This window comes from Coffea arabica, chromosome 8c, assembly GCF_036785885.1.
Source record: "Coffea arabica cultivar ET-39 chromosome 8c, Coffea Arabica ET-39 HiFi, whole genome shotgun sequence".
Taxonomy (NCBI): domain Eukaryota; kingdom Viridiplantae; phylum Streptophyta; class Magnoliopsida; order Gentianales; family Rubiaceae; genus Coffea; species Coffea arabica.
The window spans coordinates 7,267,282-7,294,258 of NC_092325.1; the positions used below are offsets into that span (position 1 = coordinate 7,267,282).

Sequence of the window (26,977 nt, forward strand, 5' to 3'; positions counted from 1 at the left end):
AGCTCGAGTTTGACTCGAGCTGGCTCGAGCTCGACTCGAGCTCGATTAATCTCGAGCTCGACTCGAGCTTGACTCGAGCCGCTCGCGAGCGGCTCGCGAGCGGCTCGATTCGTTTGCAGCCCTAGAGAGAACAGATTTTTGAGCGAAAAAGAGGAGCTTGTGTGTTGTTTTGGTCAAAATGATTATTTTTTTACCAGATGACAAGAAAGTTGAGTGTAGGAATGGGTTAAGTGTTTTTTGGTAGGAAAAATGATGAAAATGTGTAAGTTTTGTAATAATTTGATTTTGATTTGATTTGATTTTTGATTTTTGATTTTTGATTTTTTTCTTTGATTTTTTTTTGATTGATTTTTTTTTAACTCTTTTTTTTGTTGTTTTGTTGTTTTTTTTTTCTCTTTTTTTTTTCTAAAATAAACCTACAAAAATGAGAAAATTACACATTAATAATAATAATAATAGATAACTTATTAAATAGATAAAAATTTAGAAAAATATTAAAAATTGACAAAAATTTGGTGTCTACACCCTTCTTCAAGCTTCTGCAATTTGGATTTTGCCACTCATAGAGGCAGGTCTCCTGTAACGTTTAACTTCTTGCATCGTTTTTCCCACCCCATTTGCACACCAACTCCAATTTTTACCTTTCTTTCTTCATTACACAATCATTTAAGATTCAGAAATGCAGTTCATTATGGTATGCAAACTATCTTGTCAACTACCATTAAAGCACAAGTTCACAGTAGAAGTACAAGCAAGCTATAGAAAAACTTCCACTTGATTGTTGCAGCAAATGAGATCAAAGCTTTCAACTTCGTTAACAAAGTGTACTACAATCCTCATGCTAAAGTGTAGCTGAATTTTTTAAATAAACTAAAATATTTTAGTGAGGAAGAAAATTTGGGGACCGAAGAAGGACAATATTGACTTAGGAATTTTACTTCTTCCGCTATAGCAGCAGAAACCCATTGCTTGCACGTGATTGGGATCAAGGGCCGCCAAAAATTCTCTCTGAAACCAGCCAATCAATTATTCTGGATCACAGTAATGTGTAGGAGTTGATTTAGGGAGAGTCACATTGAATCACTCAAACAGAAAGATCTAGAAGCTACACAAGTGTGATATTCCTATATCAATGGGCTTCAATGATAATGTATAAGAGTAGATAGTAGAACCGGAAAGAATGTGAATTAATTTAGAACTATCCATGTTGAAATCCTACAATGTCAATCTCTATTTAAAAGTCTTCAAATAACATGATAAAGATGAGAAATGACATCAGATAAGAAGCGTTTGGTAACTTCAAATTCGACAATAACAAAATTCCTAATTAGTAATACTTCACAGACATGGAAGAACTACAAAAAACATTGACAGATAACATTGAAAGAATACAAATATAGATGTAAATGCAAAAAAAAAAAAAAAAAATTGCGGACCAAATTCAACCTAATGATCAAACAGGAATCGTGAACAAGATTATAATCTCTACAATTTCCAAGCACTAATCAAACAGTAGTTTATGATACATCCTCACAATTTTCACAACATGGCAGAACTTCTAGATCAGATTATTCTTACATGACATCACCTTAGGATCCGACATTGCAAGTTTGGTTCATTCTCTAGTCCTTTGTAAATTTTCTGCAAGGGATTCACCGGGTTGTTTGACACAAATTAATAGCTTAAAAATAAACACATGTTGTACATGCAAAAGGCTAGTAGAAGAACCACCTGAACTATGGTTCCTTGCTTTGTTCCTAGGGGTGTTCCCTTCGTTAGCTTTCGAAAATGCTCATCCTTCTCAACAATTACACAGAATACCCAAATTACCAAAATACATATGAAATTGGAGTAAAATTTTCAGGGTTAATTTAGAACATAAGATTAAGACAATGAAACCTCTACCTCTATCACTGGACTTCTTTTCATCCAAAAATGGGAGTATCAAAACCACCAGCTCCTGGCTGAGGCATAAGATGCTTTGTGACACTTGTAAAAATAATAAGACCCAAAAATTGGAAAACTATCATAGCTGATATCTATAAAACGCCCCAAGAACAAACTAAAAAGTTGTACCAAAACTAACTATTATCAGCACTATATTTTTAAAAAAATACACAAAAGCCTTACCATCACATATATATATATTTGCTGAAAATCCACAACCTCCATCAAGGAATCCCACCTGATCAAAAGTTTAAATTCAAGAAAAAAAGATGAACAAAATATGAGAATAAATAACAATATAATTGCTAGGCAAACAAGTCTACACAAAAAAAAACGTGAAAGAAAAGTAGAAGCACAAAAATCCTAAGGAAAATAGATACATAAGGATGTAGCAATGAGATGAATGAAAACAAGAATTACTTGAACAAAAACAAACAGCAAGAAAGGGGGGAAAAGAATAAGACCAAGAACCACAAGAGGAAACAAAGAAGCAGGAGACAAAGCAGAAATATTTTCTCAAGTTCTGGCACAAGAAGTCGTCACCTGTGAATATAGTCATGACAAACGGTTTCTCGGGGAGTGAGATGATCACGCATTCTCCAAAAGCAAGAGTTGCAGGCTATGTGGATCAAAGGGTAAAACATATTTTGCAAACCAGATCCCCAAAACTCAACATACTAAGCATGCATGTGAAGAAAGTGGACTATACGTAAAAAGGAGCAGAATACCTCCATTGATATACCAAACCAAGATAATAAAAGCAAATCCACTCGCACCTAAGATAAGAAAGTTGAGCACAACATGCACATGGGCATTAAAGAGCTGAATACCAAAAATTGCAGATGAACATAAATAGTTAAACCTGAAACAAGTGAGCAAAAAACCAACAAAGAAAAACCAGGTGGATAAGTGAAAAAAATTTCCGAAAAACAAAAGAACACCTGATTCTTCTCCTAAACAAGTGAAGGAAAACCCCTGGGAGTTCTTCTTCTTGAAATACATACAGAAATTTGCAAGTAACTTGATCATTGAATATACAGAGGAACTTGCATGAAACTTTATTTGTCTATCAAATACACACTATCGCATCAATGCATCATTATCAGTAAGATGCAAGAAGTAGTGGCGTCCAAAGACCAACAAGTATGAAATTACAAAAATGGTTAAGGTCAGGAATTAACAATCCACACAATCAGCATCTAGAAAGGCAACACGGTAACAAAGTTTTGGTAATGGTAGACAATGATTTCACCTTGCTGTCAAATCTAATTGAAAGGTTAAAACTATCCTTGGTGCAACCACCTATTTGACCACCAAAAAGGCATCTACATGGATTAAACCGTAAATTACACCTGACACTAATTTTGTTTCAGATTTGTATTGCACTTGATGGACACCCAAAATTGGACTTAACACCTGATATATAGTGACCAAGAACGAAGTACAACCCATAGAAGCAGACTGATCACTTGAAAGTACAATGGTCTGAAGCACGGCTTTGCACTTGAAAATCGCTCCAGTAGAGAAACGGAAAATGCTTCTTTTGTATAAGGATAAATAAAAGCGTTAATTTCAAAAATGATTACCAAATTCGAATTTTCAGAATATGTTTTTTTCTTGTTATTTTTTTTCACAATTCTTGATTCTTTCATGATTCTCAGGTCTACATAATATAGTCTAGTAATGTACAAATCATCAAAACATGAAACATGAAACCCAAAACACAATTCTTGATTTTTTGTGGAATTACGAAACATGAAACCCAAAAGATTGTCAATTTAATTTCATATGTCAATTTAAAAAAAATTTAGAAATTTAGAAAAGAGAAAATTCGCAATGCACATATACCATAATTGAGTAATTTCAATTACTTGCAGAATGATATCATTTATGAAATAAAAGCATTAATTCCAAAACTTCAATTTCCTAGCCAAGGAAATTTTTCATGAGGCCAGTGTGAGAATTTAATTTCATATGCCAATTTGCTAAGTCAATGGAGCCAATAGATTCATACTCTTCCATAATGCCTGTAGTTTTATATATATACAAATAATCAAAGTGGAGTCCACAGTCCACAGCCAATTGAGCAGGAGTCCTCCCTATAAAGGAAAAGTGGAGCAAAACCTTCCCAAGTACAATTTACAACGCATAAAGCCAGATCAATGCACACGAACGTACAATAGCCTGAAGCAACCGGATGCACTCGAAATTCCAGTAACAGTAGAAGCGCCAAGTGCTTCTTATATATATAAAGGATATATATATATATATATATATATATATATATCCTATACATATATAAAAAGCACTTTGCAGCTAACTTTTGGGTAAATTTCATTTAACATCTGGAGGGGTAAATATGAAAGAGAAAAAGTGTAATACAAATGCTTAACAACATGGTCAGACGCGCTTTAATACGTTGTTTCTACAGTGCCCTTTTAAATGTAAGTGATCAGTTTACACTCAAGTTCAGTGTTGTCAAAATCGCGATCCGAATTGTAGGATCGTTTACACTCAAGTTCAGTGTTGTCAAAATCGCGATCCGAATCGTAGGATCGTACGATCCTACGATTCGGATAACCAAAATCGATCCAGATCATATTCAGAGTCGCAAATTGTATTAATCTACATAGGATCAAGTAGGATCGGTAGGATCGTGTAGGATCATACGATCCTACTGCGATCCTACAATTTGCAAATTTGTGAAATACGAGACTCCATTTTGCAAGTAAATGAAAACATTTGTGGTAGGTTTGTAATTTATCAAAGAATTGTAGCCTTTATTTGCAATTTTTTAACAATTTTTACCTCAAAAAGTCAAAAAAGCTCCTATTCTTTTCCTCTACTCAGTCGGTTAGTCCTCTGTCGTTGACTCGTTTCTTCATTCTTCACTTCAGTCTTCATTTTTCAGTTTTCACTTCTCCACCGCTGCAGCTCTAACCAACAAGATGAAATCGCTGTGGCTTCTACCCAATACCAAGTACCAACATTTGAACAACGGAAAGAATTTGATTCAAATTCTACACAAGTTTACACTTACTATTCTAGCTTTGAATGCCCTAATTTGACACCGTTTTTTTTGTTTTTTTTTTTTGAATCTTTTCAATTGTCTGATTAGATCTTTTTACTTTCAACAATATGATTTTGATTTGTCTACCTCTTTATAACGTTGATTTGTCTAAATGTCATCAAGTGAAATTTGCAGTTACCAAACGCAGAGTGCTTCAGCTCACATATATTATTGTTTGCTTACTATTGATTGCAATAGTTAAGCATTTCATGCAAGATTGAATTTCTGATATCTTGAGAACTTCCGAGTGTTTACTTTATTTCAGCAGGTAAATTTTTCTTCTTCTTAGACAAGGTTGTAAGGTGACTTTGTGTCCAAGAAGCTCATTCTTTGGAAGCACATTCCTTCAGCCGAAAAGTATTGGGTCTCGCTTGAACTTATGATTTCCTGGCCTTTATTTTTTTCTTAAGCTAGAACGGTGCATTAATTGCCCAGATTTTCCTATTTAGACCAGAAAGATGGGCTGCCGTGGACGTATGCTTTTGAACTTTTTGTTAACAAGTTTGAAAAATCTAATTTCTTCTAAATTTTAAGCTCAAATCAACATTTAGCCTGGCTTTTCTCATAGTATTACTTTGCAATGGCTATAATTGTGAAAAGAAAATAAAATGGTATAAATGAATTTCAAATACTTGTCAGACGGTAAATAAAAAATACTATATATTTATGAGTAATTTATTTATTTGATATCTTTTAAGATGTATAAAATTATATATAAATTTTAAACTCATTAATTTAGTAAATTTATGAGATCCTACTATCCAATTACGTGAAACTATTCCCACTATCCTACTTAGAATCCCGATTTTATAACCTTGCAGTCAACTATCCGTTGTCCAAACAAAAAGGTCGTTTATCCGATTGCAAACTGATGAAACCTTGAAATAAGTGGTTCACTTGGTGTGAGAGGAATGCAGCCAGATTTCAAGGTTCTAACTTTGCTGCTGGTAAGTATAAGCAAAGGAATCACACTTCTGGCATGTCGGGGTTTCTTTAGAAGTTTGATTTGGTGGTTGACAAATTATCTCCATATAAAAAAAGCCTTCTGCTACTCCGAGTCAGGTTGACATGTCTCAAACAAAAGACCAAAAAAAAGCCTTAGTCCTATCCTATTAGAAAAGCTTTGAGTCCGAAAGCACTTTTGGTAAACTTAACTTTTTTTTTTTGTTTTTTTTTAATTTTGCAATAATTTTCCATCGCTGCTCATCACATGAGCGGCGGTGTTTCTATTTTAATTTTAATATTAAAAAAACTAATTTTTTTTTTCAAATTGCGGCTTTAGTTGGCCGCATTTTTTATAAACTTTTTATAATAAATAATAAGAGGTTGAGCGCTTTTTTTATTAAAAAATAATTAGAGGCGTGGGATAGGAGGAATCATTTGCGATTTTACTTAAAAAATTGCTTTTTCACTAAAATATTTTTTTCGTTATAAAAAAAATTCACTAAAAACATTTTTGGCCGCAATCTGCGTCGATCAATGGTGCACGATTAAAAGAAAAATTGATGACATTTGTCGTGGAAGGAAAATAAAAAAATTGACGCTGCAAATAAACAGGAAAATAAAAAATTGAAAAAAAGTTGCGACATCATGACAAAAAGTGGACCTCGCAAATGACCAAAAAAAGTGCACATGAAAAAAGAACACATGCTGCAAATGAACAAAAAGTCAAAAAAGTGCACATGGAAGAATTTAGCGGAAAGTATACAGATGAGCGGCGAAACAATGGAAAAAAAAGGGGGGGCAGAAAATTGACTAAAATGAAGGCAGCAAAAATAAATATAAATTAATATTACTTTTACTAGTAGCCTCGTTTTATAGTTGCAGTGACCCTTAAATCGGAATAACCCCTCAAATAACACCACTTTTTGGATAATTTTTTATTTTAGCAATATTCTAAGAAATTCACTGGAGCTTTTGATTGAACTAGAAATGACGACTTTTTTCCAAATTTGGATTTTTCATGTAAAAATCTTGGTATACTGTGCCAAGGAAGGGTTGGAGTCAACCATTTCAAAAAGGATGTGTTCAAGGTCAAAAGTAACAATCTCGACCATTAGGTGTAGTATGTTTCCAAAACTGAACTCTATACAGTCCAAATGTCCGAAGGTGCTTAACCAGAAATATGTGGTTCCCTTGACAAAACCCTAATATCAATACGTACAGAACTAGGAGAGGTCAGTAGTTCCCTGAAAAACTGAGAAATAAGAGGTCTCGATGGCTTTAGATTCCCAATATGGTTCGTATCTGATCTGGCGGATGTCTCACCAGTGACTTAGGATCAGGGTAGTGATTCTTGGGATCCATAACTGCCTTGTAAATAAGCTCATATGCTCCAGCCAGAGACCTTGCCACCTGAACACAAGCCTCCGATCTCAGCTTTGGTACCTGCATTTGCTCAAATTCTGGCAGGGAACTTTCACTTCCCAAAATAAGCCCGAAGAAGGCCCTCAAACCCTCTGAAAGAGAAGCTGGAGCTGTGTCCTCTAACTCAGCCAATGCTGAACCATTAACTGTTTTTCCGGCTTCATCATCATCCAATGAAACACGGAAGTGGGTCATCTTGCTTAATAAACCACACCGTTTTAAAATGTTATCGACTTCCTTTTCCACAAGTCCATTTATGTGACTTTCTATCATCCCACCAATCTTCTTTACATATTCAGATGCAACCTCATGTCCTAACAATGGTTGTTGGATTGCACATAAACAGTTGATGAGAAAAATCTTTGAAGGTGCTTCAGCAGTCTGCATGAACAAGGACAACAGGTCAGGGGACCATGACCATTGAACACAAAGAATTGGCCATTGGCATTTTATCTCATTGCTATTCCACATATACATGAAGTTTATAAGCTGGAAAACCAATTTGCAAGAAGAAGAGTAAAATCCAGCTTAATGCGCCTAAATCTACAAAAACCAATATTAACATGAAAATCATGTCACTGAAGCTGCTGCAATCTTCCAAAACTCTAACTTCAAATCTCGTATTCTCAAAGATGAGGTTCTTATATTTCAAATATAAGGTTTGCCAAGTCAAATAAAAGAAATGCATGGTCATAAAGTATTAAGACATTGCTTTAAGTGCAGTTCGGAATTTCGCAGCAAAAGAATGTTTCCATATCAAGTAATTTATGCTAGTCACTTGACAAGCTTGACCCAGCAGACTCGCATAACTAACATTAGGACTCCAGAACTCAAAAGTTCTACTCAGGCAATTTGTCAATAGTAGAATGTCAAAACTTTCAGGATATCCATATATGCTTTCAAACTCATATAACTTAGCACACTACTCGCAGACTCAGTTTTATTGGATAATTGGCTACACCAGCAACGTATTCAAGAACAAATTAGACCAAACTTTTTTTTTTTCTAGGTTAACCATATCAAATCTGAAATGCGAAGCAACATGCAAAGGGAAGCACAGAAAGAAACCTGGGACACAGAAATGGAGCGGCCACTGTCCAAAATAGCATCTATAGATGATTTTCGCAGCTGGCCAGGATCAGAACCTGTTCTACTTCTCCTTGATAACTGGATGGCTCCCTTGGACTTGTGTGCCTCAGCAGCTTGCTCACACATCTGCAAAATCACATGCACAGCTTGATAAGGAAAAGAAGAATCTGCCTGTCAAAAAGAATCATGTTCCTACAGCTTATGCAATTATTGTCATCCTCCAAGAGTTCTTAACATGTTTGACATGGAAGAAAAACTATAAGTCCTTCATACACTCCAATATACTTAGTTGGGCTCTAAAACAAACTTCCGAAGGATGAATCTCAAGCAGAGATGCCTGCCATCAAGCACTACCTTTTCAAAATTCAGTGCTTTTAACCACCAGTACATCATTGACCAGCTAGAGTACTTGCTAAAGACGAGATGTGTGCCAAGATACAAAATTCAAAGGAAGTACGATAGCAATAAATGACAAATTACATGAGCAACTGGTTGTGCATAGTCATGATCCTTGTACATGCAAATCTGTTTAATTCCTTAAAAGTTGAAGGAGGTAAGGGTAAAGAATTGCTTTTTTCACATCACAAGGTTTATCTAATAAACTGTCTTCACTTTTCATCTTGATGCAATTATAAAAGGTTATATTTCCACCACCATATAGTTTTTGAAGGATCAACATGATGGCATATTTACAGTCCCTCTCACCTGGAAAAGAAAGACCTACTTTCCAGACTGGATTACCCAAAAAAGGTCTAATAACTGCAATAGCATTGTCATTCTCCATGATTATTCTATGCAAACATTACATTATACTTTTGAATTGCTATGCCCCTATTTAAGTGTCATCTAAAATATGAAACAAAATTTCTAAAATATTTACATGCACCAAAGTACTTCCTAAGACAGAAGATTCAAGCGTCAGTAAGATCTCCTTCTTACAAGTGTCTTAACTTCTGGGATGCACGGAATTTTTCGGCAGATAAAATTGACCTACTTTATATGACGTGAAATCTACTGTAATTCAACCCAAAAAGTGTTTACAGAATTATAGTGACCCATACTGACAAGTACAAATTTCAATTTTTCAAAACAACCTTGGAAAGTGATTATAGGTCTTGCACTTTGTATACTCTTTCCTACTTATTCATAGGATCCTTGGTTACTAAGTGCTGACTAGAAGTTATTAAATATTTCCTCACTCAAAGGCATATGGTATAAGATGACTCAAACTCAATAGATAAGTTGGGAAAAGTAGTCTCAGAAATTGAAATTGGAACTGATTAAATGCAGTCATCATGTTCATTTTTTACTGAGTGGTGCAAGGAAACAACCAAAAATTAAATCAAGCTGCACCCAGAAATTGCACCTGGATAATAGGATCTAGCAAAGCAGATATGACTGGGTGAAAGTCTGGTTTCTTTCCTGATGCAGGAAACATCATGCCGTCATGTGTTTCAATTATTTCACATAGCAGTGAGACTCCTTCCCTCAGTGCAGTTGGTGGAGAAAGATCAACAGCTACTGGAAGAGGATATCTTAAAAGCTTCTCCCCTCGAGTTTTCAGCATGTCAAAAAATGTTTTCTGTGCAGCTTCTTTGAGCACCCAAAGTGTATTACAGAGAGCTGTTTCCCTCCCTAGCAAATCTGATATCTACAAAATTGCAGCTGTCATGCAAAGCACCAAAAAAAAAAAAAAAAATCTACTTTCAGATACATTGCAGCTTACAGTATAGCTGTAGAACTCCAGGGTGTTACTGAGTTTGTATGACACTATCAGATTAGGCTGAGACTGCAAAACTTGTTCAACTCTCACTTTAAATGGTCTGCAAACTCCTTCAAATATCCGATCCAGGACAAATGTCAAGTCTGATTCTGACTTTACAACATCATTCTCAGAAACTTTGGACACTTGGGGAGCAGATGGTCCTGTATCTACAACTGCATCTGGATCAAGCAAAGCAAGCACAAGTTCTCTTTCAGATGCCAAGGCCTGCCATACAACAAAGTAAAGAAGGCAGAGAAACAATAAAATTGTGAGTCAAATAATTTAGCTTTAAAATCCCTATAAGGTGGAAAAAAAACTAATATTCCCTTCTAGTACCTGATGCAGCCATCCTAACATGTCTCCTACATATCTCAAAGGATCATGGGCATGCACTTCAATAGGCCTAGGTAATCCACCAGGTCCTCCACGTGTGAGAGCACTAATAAATCTTCTGAACAATGCATTGTGCCTCATATTTGCTACCTATCAATTGAAATAACTCTCTATCAACATAAATTGGAGAAATGAAATTATTTTGATGGATTACAGTAGATATTAGCTAAAGAATTAATTTACCTCTTCTGCACAATACTTGAACAGGACGGGTCTTTCTTTGAGGCAGCTGACAGCTGTTTTCAGAAGTTCACTAACTTCAGGATTATCTATGTCACCCAGCCTCCTACATTCTGCTTGAACCCACCTAGATTGGACAAAAGCAGTAGTATCAAACCAAAACTTATTCAAGGCCAAAGTGAAAACTATCAACAATTATATTTGACTTCAAATGGACACCAGCAAATAAATGCAAGATCACTATAATCTATAACCAAATCAGAAGTAACAGCACAAGTATCGTTCATACCCAGCTTCAAATGATAGTGACAGAAATAATTCTGACTGCAGACAATCAATCACATAAGGTCCAAATTAAGCGACTAACTGCATTTACTTGACAAGGTAGATAGGACAACACTTGACGCACTGCTGTTCAGGATGCACAGGTGATTGCCAAAGATGTTAAGCAAGAGATAAAAAGCCAAAAGAGAAAAGGTAAATCAAACTTATTAAACTGGTCATTTCTAGAACAAGAAAACTAACACCAAAACTTGGAAAAAGGCACTTAAACAAAAAAATCTGAAAGAACTCCATGCTTCAACTGTTTAGGATTCAGAGATCTCTTAGTTATCATATATAGTAGACATTGCTACAATAAGCACCACACACACACACACAATATAATGACCATCTTCAGCTGTTATTCATTCAGAAATATCCTACCTGCACAGGCGTTCATAGGCTCCTTCTTGATAGACAGCCATCATGTCCATAAGCTCCAAACCTGCACGCTGCCGGGGGTGTTCAAGTTAACTTTAAAGCTCAACTTTTCTATTGAACTGCAAAGAATCTGATAAAGACTTCCAGTGGCAAAAATGAATAAAAACAGCTATAGAAAGAGTAAAGGTCAGACAGCACTACTTATTTTAGATAGTTCTGGAGCCAATAAATCTACATGAGAATGTGAACCAGGGGAAAGTCAGCCATAGTCAAGAGATTTAGAATCTGGCAAAAAGGGTTAGCTCGCACTACAAATTTCAATTCAATCATCATCCAAAGCAGACCTCATCACAACACATTCGAAAATAAATGCACAATTTTACAAGAGAGAAGCTATAGATCTGCTTCAAAACTTGGGAGATTAATACATCAAACACTTTTTCCCAAATGCTCACTCAAATGTTTGGTAATTCTATAAAGCTGAAATATTTATACAAGTAGGGATCACTGCATATTAGTTGAAGATACAGATCTAAGACATATCCAGTGTGGTCAAAAGTTACGCTTGGTGGAGATTGAAATACTCCAGCTTGCTCCATAAGCCTATGCACCCCAAAAAATTGTAAAAGTTGAAAATCCAAATCGTTTTCAAACTAGTTTTTTGGTTGGAAAGACATCAAATGTAGAAATGTCTACCAAAAACTTCATGAAAATAGATGCAAGTGCATAAAGATATCTACTAAAGGGAGGGAATATGAAAAGATAACCACCTGGTGATGGGTCCTTAAAAGCACTTTGCAGTTGGCATGGATTTCTTGAACGTGAGCAAGTGCCTTGAAAAATTTTTCATTCAGATCTTCCTCCCTTAGTGCATTAATCTGCAAAAGGTATCAACAAATAACAAACAATACATACAGAGAACTTGACATCTACCCTCAAGGGGTGTCATAGAGAGGGCTTAAGATTTGAGGATCGGTAAATAGCCTAGAACCTCTTCATTGGACAGCTGATAATCACGAAGAAAGCATGAAACAATCTCCTGCCTCTGCGTGGTGATTTCCAGATCCTGTTTAAGCCTTTCTGTAGTACTGATAATATCACCGGTGGTAGCATTACAACTGCTTAAAGCATTAGCAATTCTGCATGCAATAGCCAAAACATTCAGGGGATGTAGTAATTCTTTTTCTGACTACCATATACCTGACTGTCCCATTTACCAAACTTTCAAACTACGAAGCTTTAAAGACCAAGAATAGAGGTACATAAAGTAGCTAAACTCGAAAAAAAAAAGAAAAAAGAAAAAAGAGCCATGCTGCTTCTTCTAGGAAGAACTAGCTGAGTTTCATTCTTAGGGAAGGAGCATCTTTACTTCCATAGCCTTCACAATCTGGCAAATAGGAAATCTCAAGAAACACATCCAGATGGAGAGAGAGAGAGATTTAATAGAAAAAGGAGAGAAGCACAAAACAAGGACGCTTTTAGATATCAAAAACTGCAAGAAAGTATCACAATGAACATAAATGACAAAAGGTCACATTCATCATCAGTCACTCCTAAGAAATCCTCTAGCCTTCTTATTCAAGAAGACCGTATAACACATAAAGCAGAGTGTAACACATCTTTTCCTATTTTCCATAAATATAATTTAGCATATTTGACTAGTCCACCAATATGTGAGGCCAGGAGTTAGAACAAGGTTTACACAGACTTGGGCGTGTTTGGACAAGATTTTTTGGAAAAAATTATTTGGAATAACGCTTAGTACTTTTTGTTATGTGATTTATATGAGATGAAAAGGTGGTTGGGAAAATAAAATGGTTATTGGAAAATGTGTTTATGATGCAACAAAAATAGTGTTTGCAAATAATGACCAACCCAAACACCCTAATTGTACTCGTGAAGAAAGAAGGATGAAACCACCAAAATTGCATCTGAAGCAAAAGTCTTCTGTTTTTCAACAGAAATTTAATAACCCCAATGGTTGCAAAATTCATAAGGTACTTAGGTATTAGTAGGCATTTCTAAACCAGAAGGGATTTGGGCCAAGATTAACTTGAAAGTACTTTACTTCGGACCATATCCAGAAGACACGACTTGAGGAGTGGATTTCAGAAGGGAAGGCTTCTTCCAAGACGATAAAATATTCTTAGAAAAATAATTGCAGCAGTAACTTAATCAACAGCCTAACTGGGGCATAAGATCAAATCCCTTCTAGTTTCTGTTTCAATACTCAAATTTGAGATAAATGTGATTGCTTAATTGTGCAGTGTTCGTCTTAGCATATTCCTTCACTCCCCTTATTGATTGCCTAATTAACAAACAATTTTGATGGAAAACTTTCTCAAATTTTAGCCAGAACCAAGATGATCCAAAAGGTAAGTATAGAGCATAATAAGGCCTCATCCATAAATTAGTCTCTAGCATCTAATAAGAGGTCAAACAATGGAAATGCATCACTTTTTCAATCTACTAAACTGGTAATGAACCTGATTTTCCGCTTCTCCCAAATAGGCACCCATTAATCAAATCAACAAGAAATGTAGGAATTCTTCTATCAAAACATGCTGTAAATCCCACACATAATGCATAAAAATCTCAAGTATCCCTCTCATACTTGAAAGGAGATCCATCAAAAAACTACTCTACAATCTGTAATACATAGCTATACACAAATTGCACCAACCTAAAAACAGCATACATTTAACTAGGAAAGCTTAAACTACTGACACATTTGGGTTGACTCCCACAAGTGCCACCTCTCCATGCCTAATAGAGCCTTTATTAGAATGGTAGCACATTGATAGAAGCACAGAAGTTCATCTATTGCATTTCTCCAATTCTGCTTTTATTCTAACCAACTCATTTTCTTGCCATTATGTAATATGCTAACAACTTATCTGCTATTCCAGACAGAGCTCTGTGCATTGAATCTCATCTAGACGAATCAAGCCAGCTACATATGAGATTAGACCTGGCGTTTCTAACTCATTTTTTCACTCAGTAAGCTATTGTTAACAGAACAATTATTCCCTGGTCAAACTGAAATTTGGTCTAATAAGTTAAACTTCTAGTTGCACCAGGATGCGAAGAATCTATGTAACTACATGCTTATTGTACCTAACATTTCCACCAAAAATAGCATGGCCAAGACATAAAAGATACCGCTTTAAAGGAAGGACAATAATGGAGATGGATAAATTCATATCACATTACAGGGGGAAAAAAACTATCTTCTGCAAAATTACAATTATACATTTGTTTTTTGAACTCTACCGTAACTGTTTGTCAATCTCAACCAGACAAATCATTTACCTCATCATGCTCCAGATGTCAACCAAATAACTATTAAGAATCAACCATCATAGTTGTCTTCTGGTGAATTTGAGCATCAGAGAGAGGAAGACAAAGGTAAAATAAAGAAGAGCCAAGTTAGTGACTACACTGATTAAGAATAGAGCCTGAAGGTGAAGTTATAGCTGGGATGTACCATTGGAGGTGCACGTTTCAGACTATTGCAGGCATCACGACATTTCCTGTTCTGGATGAGCTCTCTATATATCCTTCACCAGGGGACCTCACTATTTTAAGTTTTGCTATTCTTGCTGCCTTTTGGTGTGCTATCTTCGACCAAGGTAAATCCTATGGTTCTTTTTCAGCTCTCAATGAAATTGAGAGGATAAAAGATCTTGTACTTATATTAATGACTTCATCTTGGTTTTCCAGGGTGTATTCAAGCAACACTATCAAGCTCCATTTAATACATATTCCTACACAATACACATACTTCTTCAAAAACTGGAACAATATTCTCCATTCACCTTGGTTACCTAGGCAATAGTCCTTCCCACATTAACACATGAAACCATAACTACCACCAAAAGTCCCAGCTAACCATCTCACAAGAATTCATTCTGAAATATAACTACACAGAAATGAATCTTTTCCTTTTCTAGCCAAATCACACAAGATAAGCATCTAAACATACCAGTGAATTTACCTTTCCCTAATAATTAGGGGCAGACCCCACATGAATCTCTACTGAATATTCAACTCCAAATTCTGTCAATCCCTGTCTCGTCTTCTTACATATTTGTCTTCCCGCAACCAAAATTTGTTCTTCAAATCAGTAACAAATTAACTCCTACATTTCCACATTCTACCAAAAGGAACGGACAGACTAAAAACTTTAAGCAATTCCACCGCTATCAATAGCATCACGACCAAAACTCCAACATACACAAAGCACACAGCTCAAGATGCAAAGAAATTCCATCTCTATCTATCAAATTCAATTGAAAAGACAACAAAAATAAACCAGTGAATAAAAAATCATACTTATCGCAGCATTCTGCCAACGCATTAACTTCCTCCTCCACTCGATCCAATGCCTATACATAAAAAAGTTTAAAAAAAAAGTTCAAAAAGTCGGACTGCAAATGTTACCAGTAAAAAGTGATCCGAGAGGTATTACCTGTTGTGCGGTGAGGGAAGCGAGGAGGAATTCTTGGTTGATGGAGAGGCCGCGCTTCTCAATTGTGGATCGGAGATTGCGGCGAGAATGAGGAGTATTTTCGGTGTAGAAATTGGAGAGAGTGCTTAGCGAGGACAGCAATTCAGCACCGTCGGTACGCGTTTCCAACACCTTCTTCAGCTTCCGAGATAGCCCCGGTGCCAATGCCGTTACTGATCCCATTGCGCTCCTCTTCTCCGGCGTCGCCGCTATGTAAACTGTATTGTATCTATAGCTGTATTTATACAGTTACTTGATTCTCTTCTCTGTCTTAATTCATTTGTGTTTCTGATAAAATGTTTTGCTCAGATCTCTAATGATGAAACAGTTTGCTTCAGGTGGTCTCCGGTAAATGTTTCTAGTTTCTAGCCGCCAAAACGGGTCGGATCAAGTCAGCCGGGGAGATCCGGTGCTGTCGGGGTGCTGGCGAGCCCAACTGCTCGAGAATGGCTCAGTCAAACGCTCGGCTCAAACTCGATCTATCCGTTCCATTTCTCAAACCGAGTTTGAACTCTCTCGTATGCTACTTCAGTACTCGGTGAATCGCTCGAATAGTTGTATTATTTATATAATATATTTATTTTAATTATGAAATGACCATTATAGGTTCACATTTTATCAAAATTACTAGATTTTTTTTTGAGAGGAATAGATTAGATAGTACAAAGGAGTGTAAATGAGAGATTCTAAATTTGAAACCTGTCACTTACAAAAAAAAAAATTACCAAATGCTTTGAACACTTAAAAAATTTCTGATATTACAAAAAACAAGTAATAACATAATTTTGAAATATTAAAAAGAGAAAACCATAACAAGAAAAACTCAAAAATCACTCAACCACTTAGCTATTGAGCTCAGCTACAGCTACTGTCTTGCACTTTCCACTGCTCTCTCTGGCATTTCCGTTCGTCTCTCACTTTTCAGGCAGCCAATGCTGTCTCTGCCGTCTCTACTCTCCTAAACTCTCACTTATCGATCAACTTCGTTCTAAGTTTCTCACTCTTGAGGGGGTTGAACTCACTCGTTCGTCCTTTACTCTCCGACAGTTGCTGCTGTCTCCACCATTCATTCGATCCCCACATATGCACAAGAACCACCAGAACTCATCTCCCCTTCCCCTCAAAACTTCAGTTGAAGTCTAAGTGTAGCTTCGGGCGAGTCGACATTATTAGACATTGGGTTGGTCGCAACTCCATTTGAGAAGAAACCAACTACTGGTGCTCATTTGAGGTATCTTACCACTGTAATTCTACCATTATTGCTTCTAAAATTTAGCCTAAATTAGAAAATTTTTGTGAATTAAAGATATGTGGGAATCCCTAATAGGTGAAACATAGTCCCAAAACCCTATTCTACTCATTATTGGGGGAACAAATTGGGATTTTACTTTTGAATTAGCGAATTTCTTGTCAATTATAATTGTCTTCTGAAATACCAAATCTAAGTATGTGTTTTGGACAATTTGGGGCTTTGGCTAGTAGAGGATTGAGGTTGACAAACTAGCTTTTATGGATAAAAAAGGAGCTCCTTGGCAGTTGTACACAACCAAATCAACACTTCGAGAAATCGTAGCTAATTTATTGGAGAAAATGCAAAGCAGTAGTGCGCCTTCAACAAGTTGCTCAAGATTAGCCACACCTCAAGGAGTAGGTAAGCTACTGATTAACGAGCTTTATTTTATGCAATTGATGTATTTTTACCTTTCATTGAACCTGAATGATAGTTTAGACATTAGATATGTAATTGGACTTGAGTGTACAATGGTTTTTGGATTGACAATGATGAATCTTTATTGGTTTTAACTTTAAATGTGTGTTTTGAGTGCTGAATTTGTAGCTTAAGTATTTTGATACATTAAAGAAATCAACTATTAAAGAAGAAAAGCAACTTGTATTTAAGAAATCAAAACTATCAGGGACCTAATTATAAAAATGAAGAAAGTTTTTTAGGTTAATTATAATTATCACAAATATTAGGGGTAAAAATTTTTAAAATAAAGTTTAGGGACCAAATTACAATTAAAATAGGGACCTAATTGAAATAAATAAAAGTTTTTAGGACATTAATAAAATAACTCAAAAGTCCAGGGACTGGACGATCTGGTTTTTCCTAAGCAAACAGGCCATTGGGCCATTCTTTCTTATTTCTTTGGGCCGAAACCTCCCAAACCCAATCAAAAGTCCAAGAAACAAATGCGGGCCTACCTATCTTTTGACCCAGAAAAAAACCCAACAAAATGTGTTGGATTTTAACCTCTGAAGCCCAAGTCCAAACCCAAAAAACAAGCCAACAACCCATTAGTCAAACCCAATCAAATAAACCTTTAGCCCAAACTACCTATTTTACTAAAATCCAACACGATAAACAAATCAACTAAAATTATTAAGTCACAATTATGATCTAAAATTCGGAATTAATCTACCAAAGAGACTACTTAAAAATATAAAAGGATGATTAAAATTTAAAAGGGTAAAATAAGGTCAACTTTTCCAAATTTTGGGCCATAGTGAAATTAGGCAAAAATTGAGAGGCCAAACTGCAATTTTTAAAAGCTTGCATGCATCTTCTTCGCGGTAGCTTTCTTTCCGTAACATTCACAAAGGTCACCAAACCCAGCAAACGTTTTGAACATATAATGCAGATTTGGACAAGATTCCTCAACCCAAACATCAACCATCAAATTTCATTTTCCCAAACACAAGGTTAAATAACAAAATATGCAATAGATCTTCAACTAGTGGGTTGCCATAAGAGGAAGAAAATCAGCAAAAATGGAGGAAAGAACAAGGTTCAACAAGTCCCTGGTTCCTTTAACCACAGTCTAGGCTTGTGAAGGGGAGGGAAAAGAAGGGAACTACCTTTGATACCTCGAAAAAACTTGTTAAACGTCGAAAAAATAGATCGAAAATGCTGAGGGAGGAAACTGATGAATCTTTGGTTTCAGGCTTAAGGATTGTGAGTGTAGCGAGTTCCAAGCTCAATTCAACAAATTTCAAGTCGTTTTTTCTTGATGCTTTCTAAAGAAAATATTTCCCTCTACCGACGTAGTTTTCCCAGAAAAAGAAATCTTCTCACGAGAAGTCTCCTTGAAGCCAATAATGAGCGAAAAAGAGTGCTGAGTAATCAACCCTGGCTCAAAGTTTTCCAAGAATTTTTCTGCTATTTTTCTTTCTTCTCTCTTTCGATTTTTCTCTCTCTTTTTGCCTTTTTTTTCTCTCCTTTTCCTTTGGCCGCCGTCCCTCCCAAGATTCCCAGCTTTTCGTTCGCTTTTATACGAAACAAAAACTCTCAAACCCTCACCTCAAAGTTCAGGTGAGAGTTGAGTTTTTCTTTCAAAAATTTTGAGCCATTACATGATTCTTTCTTCTGGAATCTTCCTTGTTATATATTGGGGTGAGGTGGCTTGTGGCTGGGGAAAAAGAAAAAAAAACAAATATAAGTGGATTTGGAGGCCAAAAACGGCTCTTTTTTTCTTTACAGAATCATTAACTGCACATGATAGGTGTTGGTATTGCACTTTATAGAGGCACGGCTCTCTTTTTCTTTACAGAGTCATTAACTGCACATGGTAGGTGTTGGTATTGCACTTTAAATTTCCTTTAGATTTCCTGTTTCCTACACATGGTAGATGTTGGTATTAGGTTTCCTTTGGTAGCTGTTGGTCATTAACTGCACCTGGTAGGTGTTGGTGTTGCACTTTAGAGGCACGACTCTCTTTTCCTTTACACCTTTATCCTTTCTTTTGGCCCTGCCAGGAAGTTAGATGCATGAAAGGTCATCCACTTGAAATCAGGAAAAGAGGTACTATTCCAAATTCGTAAAAAATAAAAGCTGAACAACCTCAGCTTTGATCTAGCGCGTGGACGGTCTCTAAGGATCTAGCATTGGACTAGCCCATATCTATAAGTTCTCACTAGCGTTGGGCTTGCGAGCAATCGAGAAAATAGGTCACAACTAGCATTGGAATAGTGTGGGTGACGTCATGCATTTATTATAGCATAAGAAAGCATATAAATATAATTAAAGCAAGTAAACAAGTAGGCACACAGAACACATAGCACGTAAGCATAATATTTAGATGCAAATCTCCTAAAAAAGCGAGTACAAGATGTAAACACACAGGCATGCAAGCACACAAGCAAATAGAAGCCTAACTATTACATTCGGGGCCCTAACTACAATTTAAAAGGGGAAATTAAAATAATAATAACCTAACTATTAAATTTATCTAACTAGTTACATTTTGGCATAATTAAAATCTATCTATTACATAGCCTAGCTAAATACATGTCTTGAACTCCCATCTATTACAATTTGGCATTTAAATGCCTCATAAATAGTTATCAAAATTAAATAAAACAAACTAAATTTAAAAATGGATAAAATAAGTAATTAAAAGAAAAAAGAAAAAACATTCAAAGCATGCAATTACACATAAAAACACATTGGAGCACATAATGGGATTTAAAATAATAAAAGAGGTTATCTCTCTTGAAGTGGTGACCAAATGGGGTGAAATTTACTCTAATTATACTCCAAAAACAACAAAATAATCAAGTTACCAGTTTAATTGTGAATAAATGGCAATAATCATGAAATCTACCAATTAAAGCACTTGAATGAAGTATAATTAACAATTAAAGAAGAAAAGCAACTTGTATTTAAGAAATCAAAACTATCAGGGACCTAATTATAAAAATGAAGAAAGGTTTTTAGGTTAATTATAATTATCACAAATATTAGGGGTAAAAATTTTTAAAATAAAGTTTAGGGACCAAATTACAATTAAAATAGGGACCTAATTGAAATAAATAAAAGTTTTTAGGACATTAATAAAATAACTCAAAAGTCCAGGGACTGGACGATCTGGTTTTTCCTAAGCAAACAGGCCATTGGGCCATTCTTTCTTATTTCTTTGGGCCGAAACCTCCCAAACCCAATCAAAAGTCCAAGAAACAAATGCGGGCCTACCTATCTTTTGACCCAGAAAAAAACCCAACAAAATGTGTTGGATTTTAACCTCTGAAGCCCAAGTCCAAACCCAAAAAACAAGCCAACAACCCATTAGTCAAACCCAATCAAATAAACCTTTAGCCCAAACTACCTATTTTACTAAAATCCAACACGATAAACAAATCAACTAAAATTATTAAGTCACAATTATGATCTAAAATTCGGAATTAATCTACCCAAGAGACTACTTAAAAATATAAAAGGATGATTAAAATTTAAAAGGGTAAAATAAGGTCAACTTTTCCAAATTTTGGGCCATAGTGAAATTAGGCAAAAATTGAGAGGCCAAACTGCAATTTTTAAAAGCTTGCATGCATCTTCTTCGCGGTAGCTTTCTTTCCGCAACATTCACAAAGGTCACCAAACCCAGCAAACGTTTTGAACATATAATGCAGATTTGGACAAGATTCCTCAACCCAAACATCAACCATCAAATTTCATTTTCCCAAACACAAGGTTAAATAACAAAATATGCAATAGATCTTCAACTAGTGGGTTGCCATAAGAGGAAGAAAATCAGCAAAAATGGAGGAAAGAACAAGGTTCAACAAGTCCCTGGTTCCTTTAACCACAGTCTAGGCTTGTGAAGGGGAGGGAAAAGAAGGGAACTACCTTTGATACCTCGAAAAAACTTGTTAAACGTCGAAAAAATAGATCGAAAATGCTGAGGGAGGAAACTGATGAATCTTTGGTTTCAGGCTTAAGGATTGTGAGTGTAGCGAGTTCCAAGCTCAATTCAACAAATTTCAAGTCGTTTTTTCTTGATGCTTTCTAAAGAAAATATTTCCCTCTACCGACGTAGTTTTCCCAGAAAAAGAAATCTTCTCACGAGAAGTCTCCTTGAAGCCAATAATGAGCGAAAAAGAGTGCTGAGTAATCAACCCTGGCTCAAAGTTTTCCAAGAATTTTTCTGCTATTTTTCTTTCTTCTCTCTTTTTGCCTTTTTTTTTCTCTCCTTTTCCTTTGGCCGCCGTCCCTCCCAAGATTCCCAGCTTTTCGTTCGCTTTTATACGAAACAAAAACTCTCAAACCCTCACCTCAAAGTTCAGGTGAGAGTTGAGTTTTTCTTTCAAAAATTTTGAGCCATTACATGATTCTTTCTTCTGGAATCTTCCTTGTTATATATTGGGGTGAGGTGGCTTGTGGCTGGGGAAAAAGAAAAAAAACAAATATAAGTGGATTTGGAGGCCAAAAACGGCTCTTTTTTTCTTTACAGAATCATTAACTGCACATGATAGGTGTTGGTATTGCACTTTATAGAGGCACGGCTCTCTTTTTCTTTACAGAGTCATTAACTGCACATGGTAGGTGTTGGTATTGCACTTTAGATTTCCTTTAGATTTCCTGTTTCCTACACATGGTAGATGTTGGTATTAGGTTTTCTTTGGTAGCTGTTGGTCATTAACTGCACCTGGTAGGTGTTGGTGTTGCACTTTAGAGGCACGACTCTCTTTTCCTTTACACCTTTATCCTTTCTTTTGGCCCTGCCAGGAAATTAGATGCATGAAAGGTCATCCACTTGAAATCAGGAAAAGATGTACTATTCCAAATTCGTAAAAAATAAAAGCTGAACAACCTCAGCTTTGATCCAGCGCGTGGACGGTCTCTAAGGATCTAGCATTGGACTAGCCCATATCTATAAGTTCTCACTAGCGTTGGGCTTGCGAGCAATCGAGAAAATAGGTCACAACTAGCATTGGACTAGTGTGGGTGACGTCATGCATTTATTATAGCATAAGAAAGCATATAAATATAATTAAAGCAAGTAAACAAGTAGGCACATAGAACGCATATCACGTAAGCATAATATCTAGATGCAAATCTCCTAAGAAAGCGAGTAAAACATGTAAACACACAGGCATGCAAGCACACAAGCAAATAAAAACCTAACTATTAGATTCGGGGCCCTAACTACAATTTAAAAGGGGAAATTAAAATAATAATAACCTAACTATTAAATTTATCTAACTAGTTACATTTTGGCAGAATTAAAACCTATCTATTACATAGCTTAGCTAAATACATGTCTTGAACTCCCATCTATTACAATTTGGCATTTAAATGCCTCATAAATAGTTATCAAAATTAAATAAAACAAACTAAATTTAAAAATGGATAAAATAAGTAATTAAAAGAAAAAAGAAAAAACATTCAAAGCATGCAATTACACATAAAAACACATTGGAGCACATAATGGGATTTAAAATAATAAAAGAGGTTATCTCTCTTGAAGTGGTGACCAAATGGGGTGAAATTTACTCTAATTATACTCCAAAATCAGCAAAATAATCAAGGTATCGGTTTAATTGTGAATAAATGGCGATAATCATGAAATCTACCAATTAAAGCACTTGAATGAAGTATAATTAACAATTAAAGAAGAAAAGCAACTTGTATTTAAGAAATCTAAACTATCAGGGACCTAATTATAAAAATGAAGAAAGTTTTTGAGGTTAAATTATAATTATCACAAATATTAGGGGTAAAAATTTTTAAAATAAAGTTTAGGGACCAAATTGCAATTAAAATAGGGACCTAATTGAAATAAATAAAAGTTTTTAGGACATTAATAAAATAACTCAAAAGTCCAGGGACCGGACGATCTGGTTTTTCCTAAGCAAACAGGCCATTGGGCCATTCTTTCTTATTTCTTTGGGCCGAAACCTCCCAAACCCAATCAAAAGTCCAAGAAACAAATGCGGGCCTACCTATCTTTTGACCCAGAAAAAAACCCACCAAAATGTGTTGGATTTTAACCTCTGAAGCCCAAGTCCAAACCCAAAAAACAAGCCAACAACCCATTAGTCAAACCCAATCAAATAAACCTTTAACCCAAACTACCTATTTTACTAAAATCTAACTAGATAAACAAATCAACTAAAATTATTAAGTCACAATTATGATCTAAAATTCGAAATTAATCTACCCAAGAGACTACTTAAAAATATAAAAGGATGATTAAAATTTGAAAGGGTAAAATAAGGTCAACTTTTCCAAATTTTGGGCCATAGTGAAATTAGGCAAAAATTGAGAGGCCAAACTGCAATTTTTAAAAGTTTGCATGCATCTTCTTCGCAGTAGCTTTCTTTCCGCAACATTCACAAAGGTCACCAAAGCCAGCAAACGTTTTGAACATATAATGCAGATTTGGACAGGATTCCTCAACCCAAACATCAACCATCAAATTTCATTTTCCCAAACACAAGGTTAAATAACAAAATATGCAATAGATCTTCAACTAGTGGGTTGCCATAAGAGGAAGAAAATCGGCAAAAATGGAGGAAAGAACAAGGTTCAACAAGTCCTTGGTGCCTTTAACCACAGTCTAGGCTTGTGAAGGGGAGGGAAATGAAGGGATCTACCTTTGATACCTCGAAAAAACTTGGTAAACGTCGAAAAAATAGATCGAAAAAGCTGAGGGAGGAAACTGATGCATCTTTGGTTTCGGGCTTAAGGATTGTGAGTGTAGCGAGTTCCAAGCTCAATTCAACAAATTTCAAGTCGTTTTTTCTTGATGCTTTCTAAAGAAAATATTTCCCTTTACTGACGTAGTTTTCCCAGAAAAAGAAATCTTCTCACGAGAAGCCTCCTTGAAGCCAATAATGAGCGAAAAAGAGTGCTGAGTAATCAACCCTGGCTCAAAGTTTTCCAAGAATTTTTTTGCTATTTCTCTTTCTTCTCTCTTTCGATTTTTCTCTCTCTTTTTGCCTTTTTTTTCTCTCCTTTTCCTTTGGCCGCCGTCCCTCCCAAGATTCCCAGCTTTTCGTTCGCTTTTATACGAAACAAAAACTCTCAAACCCTCACCTCAAAGGTCAGGATGAGAGTTGAGTTTTTCTTTCAAAAATTTTGAGCCATTACATGATTCTTTCTTCTGGAATCTTCCTTGTTATATATTGGGGTGAGGTGGCTTGTGGCTGGGGAAAAAGAAAAAAAAACAAATATAAGTGGATTTGGAGGCCAAAAATGGCTCCCTTTTTCTTTACAGAGTCATTAACTGCACATGGTAGGTGTTGGTATTGCACTTTATAGAGGCACGACTCTCTTTTTCTTTACAGAGTCATTAACTGCACATGGTAGGTGTTGGTATTGCACTTTAGATTTCCTGTTTCCTACACATGGTAGATGTTGGTATTAGGTTTCCTTTGGTAGCTGTTGGTCATTAACTGCACCTGGTAGGTGTTGGTGTTGCACTTTAGAGGCACGGCTCTCTTTTCCTTTACACCTTTATCCTTTCTTTTGGCCCTGCTAGGAAGTTAGATGCATGAAAGGTCATCCACTTGAAATCAGGAAAAGATGTACTATTCCAAATTCGTAAAAAATAAAAGCTGAACAACCTCAGCTTTGATCCAGCGCATGGACGGTCTCTAAGGATCTAGCATTGGACTAGCCCATATCTATAAGTTCTCACTAGCGTTGGGCTTGCGAGCAATCGAGAAAATAGGTCACAACTAGCATTGGACTAGTGTGGGTGACGTCATGCATTTATTATAGCATAAGAAAGCATATAAATATAATTAAAGCAAGTAAACAAGTTGGCACATAGAACACATAGCACGTAAGCATAATATCTAGATGCAAATCTCCTAAGAAAGCGAGTAAAACATGTAAACACACAGGCATGCAAGCACACAAGCAAATAAAAACCTAACTATTAGATTCGGGGCCCTAACTACAATTTAAAAGGGGAAATTAAAATAATAATAACCTAACTATTAAATTTATCTAACTAGTTACATTTTGGCAGAATTAAAACCTATCTATTACATAGCGTAGCTAAATACATGTCTTGAACTCCCATCTATTACAATTTGGCATTTAAATGCCTCATAAATAGTTATCAAAATTAAATAAAACAAACTAAATTTAAAAATGGATAAAATAAGTAATTAAAAGAAAAAAGAAAAAACATTCAAAGCATGCAATTACACATAAAAACACATTGGAGCACATAATGGGATTTAAAATAATAAAAGAGGTTATCTCTCTTGAAGTGGTGACCAAATGGGGTGAAATTTACTCTAATTATACTCCAAAATCAACAAAATAATCAAGGTACCAGTTTAATTGTGAATAAATGGCAATAATCATGAAATCTACCAATTAAAGCACTTGAATGAAGTATAATTAACAATTAAAGAAGAAAAGCAACTTGTATTTAAGAAATCAAAACTATCAGGGACCTAATTATAAAAATTAAGAAAGTTTTTGAGGTTAAATTATAATTATCACAAATATTAGGGGTAAAAATTTTTAAAATAAAGTTTAGGGACCAAATTGCAATTAAAATAGGGACCTAATTGAAATAAATAAAAATTTTTAGGACATTAATAAAATAACTCAAAAGTCCAGGGACTGGACGATCTGGTTTTTCCTAAGCAAACAGGCCATTGGGCCATTCTTTCTTATTTCTTTGGGCCGAAACCTCCCAAACCCAATCAAAAGTCCAAGAAACAAATGCGGGCCTACCTATCTTTTGACCCAGAAAAAAACCCAACAAAATGTGTTGGATTTTAACCTCTGAAGCCCAAGTCCAAACCCAAAAAACAAGCCGAAAACCCATTAGTCAAACCCAATCAAATAAACCTTTAACCCAAACTACCTATTTTACTAAAATCTAACTAGATAAACAAATCAACTAAAATTATTAAGTCACAATTATGATCTAAAATTCGAAATTAATCTACCCAAGAGACTACTTAAAAATATAAAAGGATGATTAAAATTTGAAAGGGTAAAATAAGGTCAACTTTTCCAAATTTTGGGCCATAGTGAAATTAGGCAAAAATTGAGAGGCCAAACTGCAATTTTTAAAAGTTTGCATGCATCTTCTTCGCAGTAGCTTTCTTTCCGCAACATTCACAAAGGTCACCAAAGCCAGCAAACGTTTTGAACATATAATGCAGATTTGGACAGGATTCCTCAACCCAAACATCAACAATC

At 35.5% G+C, this 26,977-nt stretch overlaps 1 protein-coding gene and 1 long non-coding RNA gene across 2 annotated transcripts; one reads left to right on the plus strand and one right to left on the minus strand.

Annotated features, from left to right (window-relative positions):
* Positions 1–7,042: 7,042 nt before the first annotated feature.
* Positions 7,043–16,556, minus strand: LOC113705749 (conserved oligomeric Golgi complex subunit 6-like). The gene is made up of 11 exons (XM_072062511.1): positions 15,985–16,556; positions 15,849–15,901; positions 12,505–12,652; positions 12,284–12,391; positions 11,517–11,584; positions 10,815–10,938; positions 10,575–10,721; positions 10,200–10,463; positions 9,840–10,124; positions 8,453–8,599; positions 7,043–7,765 (listed from the first exon to the last, which is right to left on the minus strand). Exons 1-11 carry the CDS (start codon positions 16,204–16,206, stop codon positions 7,241–7,243), a joined length of 2,091 nt encoding a protein of 696 aa, XP_071918612.1. The 5' UTR covers positions 16,207–16,556; the 3' UTR covers positions 7,043–7,240.
* A 236-nt stretch (positions 16,557–16,792) lies between these two features.
* On the plus strand, positions 16,793–17,614 carry LOC140013291 (uncharacterized). The gene is made up of 2 exons (XR_011820363.1): positions 16,793–17,254; positions 17,506–17,614. It is a non-coding gene; the product is annotated as an uncharacterized lncRNA (long non-coding RNA).
* Positions 17,615–26,977: the final 9,363 nt, after the last annotated feature.

What these genes read in the sequence shown, in the direction of transcription:
- LOC113705749 (XM_072062511.1), bottom strand. Translation starts at nt 16,206, where the DNA reads ATGGGATCAGTAACGGCATTGGCACCGGGGCTATCTCGGAAGCTGAAG. An exon ending in TTTTAAGGACCCATCACCAG is followed by an intron (nt 11,585 to 12,283) that starts GTGGTTATCTTT and finishes CACCCCCGGCAG; the next exon opens with CGTGCAGGTTTGGAGCTTAT. An exon ending in TGTTAGGATGGCTGCATCAG is followed by an intron (nt 10,464 to 10,574) that starts GTACTAGAAGGG and finishes GTTGTATGGCAG; the next exon opens with GCCTTGGCATCTGAAAGAGA.